The 8,488-nt window shown below is 55.8% G+C and overlaps 1 protein-coding gene across 2 annotated transcripts in view; it reads left to right on the top strand.

Moving 5' to 3' along the window:
• Positions 1-613: 613 nt before the first annotated feature.
• RRBP1 (ribosome binding protein 1) overlaps positions 614-8,488 on the top strand; it is a 38,147-nt gene continuing 30,272 nt past the window's right edge. Inside the window, exon 1 of one of the 2 annotated variants that reach the window (XM_024753714.1) lies at positions 614-2,697. In XM_024753714.1, the coding sequence (XP_024609482.1) occupies positions 696-2,697 (2,002 nt within the window). In that variant the 5' untranslated portion in view covers positions 614-695. The remainder of the gene's footprint in view (positions 2,698-8,488) is intronic. The other variant, XM_024753713.1, reaches the window with a different exon arrangement.

Here is an 8,488-nt window from a genome sequence, read left to right as displayed (position 1 = left end):
TTGGCCCTGGGTAGTTGTGTTTATCAGCACTGGAGGAAATGGAGGCAGCAGAGTCAGGTGGCTCGCGAGGGCCTGCTGGCCTGGACGCTGTGGCTGTGAGCCGGCAGCCGTGTTTGGTTTGACTCACATGGTATTTTTAAAATCAGTCACCTTCACGTTAAGCAAAAAAAAATTTCTGTCCTAATGTGAGAAAGCAAAAGATCTCTCAACACGGTGCCCGCATGTCTACAGTAATCAGCTGTGGCTGGGTGTCACCTGGCCCTAATGTAGTGGGGCAGTTTGCCACAGTCCTCACTACTCCCAGTTGTCTCACACCTGGCCGGAACTTGTGCTCATGTGCATCTTTGACCCCTGCCGTGGGGAACATCGTGAACTGGGAGCATGGCATCTGAGTCTCCTGGGTGTTATGTGCCCTGATTATAGAGCTCCTCGCTGCTGTCTCTCCACGGCTTCGTATGTCCCAGCACTAATGGAATATCTTATGTAAGAGTTGCTCACTTCTGAAGGGGGTGGGGAGAATGGGTGACGTCGGAGATGGCCTAAGTTTGTTTCTTCCTTCACTTTATCAGTCTGAAGAATTAGTGAAACCGTAAGTCAGGTGTTAGGGGTGGGGTTGGCGCTTGTTGAATACCTCAGTTTCTACAAAAAATAATTGACATGTATGTATTTGGCAGGTGAAAGGAAAGCAAGCCAGGATGGATATTTACGACACCCAGACCTTGGGGGTTGTGGTCTTTGGTGGATTCATGGTTGTTTCCGCCATCGGCATCTTCCTGGTGTCGACGTTCTCCATGAAGGAGACGTCGTATGAAGAAGCTCTAGCCAACCAGCGCAGGGAGATGGCGAAGACGCACCACCAGAAAGTGGAGAAGAAAAAGAAGGAGAAAACAGTGGAGAAGAAAGGAAAGACCAAGAAAAAGGACGAGAAACCCAACGGGAAGATACCTGACCATGAGCCAGGCCCCAATGTGACCATCCTCCCCAAGGACGCAGTGCGGGCGCCTGCAGTGGCAGTGGCTCCAACCCCAGTCCAGTCCCCCGTGGTCATTCCCCCTGTAGCCACGGTACCAGCCATGCCCCAGGAGAAGCCGGCTTCTTCCCCTAAGGACAAAAAGAAGAAGGAGAAAAAAGTGGCAAAGGTGGAACCAGCAGTCAGTTCTGTAGTAAATTCCATCCAGGTTCTTGCCTCAAAGGCTGCCATTTTGGAAGCCGCTCCCAAGGAGGTCCCTATGGTAGTTGTGTCCCCAGTGGGTGCCAAGGGCAGTGCCTCTGCCACCAGTGCTATGCAGGGCAAGAAGGCAGAGGGGGCCCAGAACCAGGGCAAGAAGGGAGAGGGGGCCCCCAACCAGGGCAGGAAGGCAGAGGGGGCCCAGAACCAGGGCAAGAAGGGAGAAGGGGCCCAGAACCAGGGCAAGAAGACAGAGGGGGCCCAGAACCAGGGCAAGAAGACAGAGGGGGCCCCCAACCAGGGCAAGAAGACAGAGGGGGCCCCCAACCAGGGCAAGAAGACAGAGGGGGCCCCTAACCAGGGCAAGAAGACAGAGGGGACCCCCAACCAGGGCAGGAAGACAGAGGGGGCCCAGAACCAGGGCAAGAAGACAGAGGGAGCCCAGAACCAGGGCAAGAAAACAGAGGGGGCCCAGAACCAGGGCAAGAAGGGAGAGGGGGCCCCCAACCAGGGCAAGAAGACAGAGGGGGCCCAGAACCAGGGCAAGAAGGCAGAGGGAGCCCAGAACCAGGGCAAGAAGGCAGAGGGAGCCCAGAACCAGGGCAAGAAGGCAGAGGGAGCCCAGAACCAGGGCAAGAAGGCAGAGGGAGCCCAGAACCAGGGCAAGAAGGCAGAGGGAGCCCAGAACCAGGGCAAGAAGGCAGAGGGAGCCCAGAACCAGGGCAAGAAGGCAGAGGGAGCCCAGAACCAGGGCAAGAAGGCAGAGGGAGCCCAGAACCAGGGCAAGAAGGCAGAGGGAGCCCAGAACCAGGGCAAGAAGGCAGAGGGAGCCCAGAACCAGGGCAAGAAGGCAGAGGGAGCCCAGAACCAGGGCAAGAAGGCAGAGGGAGCCCAGAACCAGGGCAAGAAGGCAGAGGGAGCCCAGAACCAGGGCAAGAAGGCAGAGGGAGCCCAGAACCAGGGCAAGAAGGCAGAGGGAGCCCAGAACCAGGGCAAGAAGGCAGAGGGAGCCCAGAACCAGGGCAAGAAGGCAGAGGGAGCCCAGAACCAGGGCAAGAAGGCAGAGGGGGCCCAGAACCAGGGCAAGAAGACAGAGGGGGCCCCCAACCAGGGCAAGAAGACAGAGGGGCCCCAGAACCAGGGCAAGAAGGGAGAGGGGGCCCAGAACCAGGGGAAGAAGGCAGAGGGAGCCCCCAACCAGGGCAGGAAAGCCGAGGGGGGCCAGAATCAGGGCAAAAAGGCAGATTCGGTTGCTAATCAGGGCACAAAGGCAGAGGGTGTTGCAAACCAGGGGAAAAAAGCAGAAGGGGCCCCCAATCAAGGCAAAAAGGCAGAGGGAACCTTGAACCAGGGCAGAAAGTCAGAAGGGTCCCCCAACCAGGGCAAAAAGGTGGATGCATCTGCCAACCAGGGTAAAAAGGCAGAGTCAGCTTCTATCCAGGGCAAAAATGCAGATATGGTCCAGAGCCAGGAGGCACAAAAGCAAGAAGCTCCTGTGAAGAAGAAGTCTAAGAAGAAAGGTGAGCCTGGTGAGTAGCTTTGATTTCTTTATGACTTTGGAGGGAAAAGCAGTCTTTAAGTGGCTTATGGATTCCCTTTGGGGAAGCCATCTGTATCAGTCAGCTATCGCCACATGGCTGCATAACAAACATCCCAGAATTCAGGGTCTCACAGTGTCAGTCGTTTATTCCTGCTCATGTTTCTGTTGACTTGGCTGGAGGTTGACTGGTTGGGGTTATCTCGGCTGGTGGCTCTGCTGCATGCTGCAGTTTAACTGGTTCAGCTCCTGCTGCAGGTTGAACATAGGTCTCTTCTATGTGTTTCTTCTGGGGCCCTGGCCGAGGCATCAGTGACTCTCGAGGGCAGAGGCCCTCCCATGGTTGTGGCAGAGCTGTGAAAGGGCACTGCTCAAACCAGCATCCTGTTGGCTAGAGCAGCCATGAGACTGAGCCTGAGTCAAGGGGCAGGAAGTCTACTGTCCCCAGTGGGCGGGACTGCGGAGTGACGGGGAAAAGGTGTGAGTTGAGGAGGGGTGAGGAATTAGGAGCAGTGACTCCATCCACCACCCAGTCTAGGACAGTTCCGTGTCTTGCAGTCTTTCTCAAAGTCTGGCTGTGTTCTGTCAGCCTGTTCTGCGTTCTTACCTCACCTGGTGCTTTAGCATAGCTTTGTTCTTTTCTAGATGTTTGTCACATGAATAGCAGTAGGATGACGTTTCTGAGAAACAGTGGCATCCACACCCCTGCCTCCCAGTTTTCCCTCTTCGCTACCCCCCCCACCCCCGTTATGTAATGGAGCATTAATAGAACATTAAAATAGATATTATGTATCAGATACATATATTAGATAACGTAGAACATGAATTTCCGTTATCTTTTTAATACGGATTACTGTAGAAATTGGGCCCGTGAGTTCCTGTTTCATATTCATCACTCACTTGATACAGTAGTCTGATGTTTTCTTCCTCCCTCCCTCCCTCTCTCTCTCTCTCTCTCTCTCTCTCTCCTTTCTGTCTAGATTTCTTTCTTTCTTAGATTAGCCATTAGTTGATTTGGAAAATTAATTGCATTTGTCTTGGTGAGGTACATTAGGGGCTTTGAAACGTTTGGATCTGTGCCAGGTAGGCAGGGCCCTACGTTTTTTCCCTCTGTGAAGCTGTATCCGCTTTGCTGTTTCCTCCGTCGCAACTTTTGGGGGGACATTTACTCAGGCAACACTCGTCCCGTGTGAGGGTCAGGGACCGGCCCACCTTGCCCCACAGGCCACGTCAGCCTCTCAGGCCCTTTGAAAACCCAGGCGCTCAGCCTCAGCCCTGACTCTGGCGGAGGGAGAGCACGCTGCCCTGTCTTCACGGTGATGCTCCACTTGACCCTGGGAGGAGGGCATTCGAGGCAGAAGACGGGGACGCAGGTGACAGCCGCCTGTTCTCTGGCTTCTCGTGCATCAGGTGTGTTCAGACTAGAGCCTCCTGTGGTCATCGTTACTGTGTAGGGCTTTGGCCATTGAAGTAAGGTATGAAACAGAAACATGATAATATGAAAGGAAGGCAAAATTGTCCTAGTTTGCAAGTAATGAAGAACCTTGTTGGAAGGAAGACCTAACTTAACGACCTCTGTGAACCCACAGAGCAGCTCGCCTGAGGTGGTATAAGAGGAAATTTGAACAGAAAAAATACCATGGTTCAGGATAAGAAAGATTAAATATTGCAGATAAAATGATAGTCACTCCCAAGTTAACTTAGTAGTTTACTATTCTTCCTGCCAAAATTTCAGTGGGCTTAAAAGTCCCCTCTGGAGGGAAGGATAAGTAAGAATACTGAATAGACTTTTAAGTGGCTATTGGAATGCCGGTTCTGTCTGATGTGTGAACACAGTCCCAAACTATTGTAATTACAGTAGGGTGCTGGACCGAGGCCAGCAGGTCAGGGAAGAGAGTGGTCCTAACTAGACTGCATCTCACCTGCGCTTCAGGGCGGGGAGGGGACAGGTCAAGGCAGTGATCCTAGGCAGGATGTTTAAGGTTTGGAAGGGTCTGCTTAGTCCCTGTGAAAATGTCAGGTGTGTATCATATTGGAGTTGACGTAAAAAGAAATCAAACCCTAGAAAATAGGAAAGATGGCCGAAATTAGTACTGATCAACTCATGTGGCAGGGGGCCGTGACCCCGAGGTTGCAGGGAGAAAATCACAAAGGGCGGGGTGCTGGGCCACACGGCCAGCCATGTAGCACGCGGACAGGCCGCAAAGAGAGCGCAGCCACGCCGGGTGGCCTGCGGGTGATGTGACACCTGAGCGGTGAATTGCTTCAGTCTTCAACTCTGAAGAGTTGGAAATGTGGGGGATATGCTTGCGGTTTTTCATTTTCCTGGATGTGCCCCGTGTGCTTTCCCCCGTTTTCCCACGGTTGGTGGACCCTCGAAGTGGATGCAGGCCCCTGTCCGCCGCTGCCCTCCCATCCCACCCCTACCGTCTCTGTGGAGATCCCCCCAGGGCAGGGCTTCTCAGGCTTTGACGTGCGGGGTCTTGTTAAGATAAAGACTCAGTGGTTCCCAGCGGGGCCCAAGGTGCTGCGTTTCTAAGCAGCTCCCCGGAGATGCCGGTGCTGTTGCAGCCATGGTCAGGGCCCCGAGTCTACTGGGGGTGGGGGCAGGAAAGGGAGGTGGGCTCTTTCTGTAAGGGCTTGGCTTCGAGCAGCTTTGCAGCTGTGCCTGTGAAGGACCGCTTCCCGAGGGCAGAGTGAGCCTGTCGCTCTGACTTGCCCCGCATTGCCCGCTGAGCCATGTCCGCCACAGCCATGGTGGTTGAGGGTACAAGGACGGGTGTGGACGGGCGGCTCGGCTTTTCCCGTGGCTCATGGAACCGGCCCACACTGCCCTTGCAGTCACAGCTTGTTTGTGGAGCTTGGGGTCCAGTTCATCTGACTCACATTGAGCTTTTGGCCCCTGTGGCCGCGTTGCCCAGTGAGAAGCAGGCCGCGTTCCCATCACTTAGTTACACCTCGTGCTCTGTGCTCCTCCCTTGACCCCTGGCTGCCTGCCCTTGACCTCCTTGCCTGCCAGCCGGGACTCAGTCGGTTTGGGGGCCGCCCACTCCATTTCTTCAGGGCCACAGGTACACCCTCGAGGGAACTGTGGACAGATCCCGGCTGGCTGGCTGGCCCTGGGCATCCAGAAACTCAGGGGCCTGGAGGTGTGAATGCCTTGAGGGGTGAGGTGTCCTGATTACCATGCCGCAGGGATGAGGGAGATGGTTGGGGGGGTCTGTGTCGCTGGTGCAGAGCAGGCCGGGAGGGAGCTTGGGGGAGGGGACCCGGGCTCGGGCAGGGGAGGGTCCAGGGCCACGAGGTTTAACCGTTGGCACCAGAGAGCTAGGTTCTGGGGCTGCGCTGACCAGTACGGGAGCTGCTGGTCACGTGGGGCCAGTTAACATTCAAATCAGTCAAGAGTCAGAGTGAAAACCTCACTCAAGGTCTCAGTAGTTCCACAGGGCCAGTGGCTGCCTGTTTGGACAGTGCAGATGAAGACCATATCCATCAGCACAGAAGGTTCCACTGGACAAAGCTTTTCTAAACAAGAGCCATCAGGAGTGAGGTGGCCTCTTGGGTCACCTGGCAGGAGGCCCCGTGAAAATGGACTTGTCTTTGCAGCCCTGTGGTGGCGTCAGGAGTTCCTCCGTCTTTGTTCTGTCTGTGTTCTGAGTGGGGTGGGAGTGAGCTCCCCGTCGCCCCGCACATCACGGAAGCCATGAGTGAGCTCCCAGAGCCTGTGGCTAGCCCACACACGTGGCACGTCAGCAGCAAGTGCAGCCCTGGAGCTGGGGTGGCTCCCTCAGTTGTCCTGACACCCGGTTGTCCCAGCAGGGCCTCTGCTGACAGGAGCCCCAGAGGAGAGCCGGCACAGGACACGCTTCCGCAGGCCCGAGTTGGAGCTATTCCGGAACTTCTGATCTTCCTACAGGAGCAGATTGAGGCTGTGTGACAGGTCTGACCAGACTTGACACGGACACCCACCTTCCTAATCCTTTCTTAAATTTATTGTGTAAATGCGTGCTTCCAGCAAACAAAATTCAAACAGTATGGAAGCGTGGAAGGTAAGAATTGAGAGTCTTCCTCTCCACTCCATCGCAGCCACCACCGACCTCCCGGGGGGCCCCCGGAGATGCCCCGCTCATCACACGGCACACGCAGCAGGCCTGCGTTGCAGAGACGGACTTGCCTCCTTTGTTCCTCAGTACACCCTGGGGCTGCCGCTTTCAGCTGCCTCGTAGCCGACGGTGTGACCATAACATCATTTGTTGAAATGCCACGAAGCAGTGTGCCGTTCTTTTGCTGCTGAAATTAATGCTACAGTGGCGTACATGTATCACTGGGTATCTCTGTAACATAAATTCCTAGATAGGTAACTGCTAAGTGAAAAGGCGGGTGCTTTTTTAATTTAGGAAGACAAGCTCTATCTGCCTTACCCTCTGGAGGCCTGGTGCAGCGGACGGTTCCCGTGGTGATGGGCCCACGTGAGCGCCCCCCCAATCTGACCTCGGTGCTCACGTGGCTCCGTGGAGATGGGGGCGATTTCAGGGCCGTCAGGAGCCCAGGTGTGGACTACGAGAAAACACTTGGTTTTAAAACAGAAGCACGGATTCTTTTCCCAGTGTCTGGAGAAGAGGGGATTCACGGAATCATAACGAAGTGGAAACTTCCAGAACGGAAGCTTCCGAGTCGGCTGCACCGTCCAGGCCTCTGCTGGTTTGTTCTCCGAGGGCCACCGCGGCGAGTATTCGTGTTCATCAGGAAAGCACGCTTCTTGCCCAGGAAGCAAGCGGACATGGGGGTGGTTTGGGGCCTTCTCGGCAGGGCCGTTCCTCAGCTCCTGGAAGGGAGTCCATGCAAACACAGTGCAGGCCAGGCCTGGGGAACTGGATGCCCAGACTTGGGCCGGACAGGAGGCACCTTCTGGAATCTGAGTTGGGCCCAAGCCCTGGGACTCATGCTGCCATGGGGGCTTGGTTTGCGGGCATCACTGCTGAGCAAGGCTGAGGCCGGGGGGCCTTCCTCTTGGACTCTGTGCCCAGCATCGTGCTGGACCCTGGCCCTTAACACAGACGTGGGCCATCTACCAGGGGCCAGAGGCCATCACGTCAGGGCCCAGCCAGCCTCCAGGAGGTGGAGGTACCTACCCTCAGACCAGCCTGCACGATCCCACGACGGCTGAGTCCGATGCGCTCACAGGTCCACGGGGCAGAAAAGCCATCTTTGCGGGGAGGACTGTAGGTGAATTTTATTTTCTTCCCTTCACCCTTCTGCATTTTCCAGTTTTTCTGTCACACGTATTCTTGTTAATGGAAGAGAAACCAAAACTCCATTCTTTGTGAGTTGAAGAAACAGGCCCTCCTCGTACCAAAGTGGAGGTCCCACCCCTTCGGGCGCCAGGAGGGAGCCCAGCCCTGACCTCAGGGCCCTGAGCATCCTCTGAGCCGCAGAGAGAACTGCTCCTTCAGGGGCGCAGGTTGAGGAAGGGAAGTGGCCAGTGCTTCTTGGGCTGCCCCAGCCCCTGGGCACCCAGCAGATGGTGGTGACTGAGGTCAGGTGAGAGATAAAGGTAGTTCCTGCATCTGGGACCTGGCGGCATCCTAGGGGTGTCAGCTCCGTGCTGTGAGAGGCCTCCTGCCGCTGCTGGACCCCGGGAGATGCAGGAATAGGGTCGTGTCCTGTAATGTAACAGGACAGGGGCCAGACCCACCAGGAGACCTTCAGTTCGGGGTGTCTGTGGCCCACAGGGCCTCATCTTGAGCCGTGTGACTGGACAGTAGCTGTACCCCTGCCACCTG

This window comes from Neophocaena asiaeorientalis, unplaced genomic scaffold (assembly GCF_003031525.2).
Source record: "Neophocaena asiaeorientalis asiaeorientalis breed wild unplaced genomic scaffold, Neophocaena_asiaeorientalis_V1.1 scaffold302, whole genome shotgun sequence".
In the NCBI taxonomy this organism is placed as follows: Eukaryota; Metazoa; Chordata; class Mammalia; order Artiodactyla; family Phocoenidae; genus Neophocaena; species Neophocaena asiaeorientalis.
This window is presented reverse-complemented; position numbering and strand designations above follow the sequence as displayed.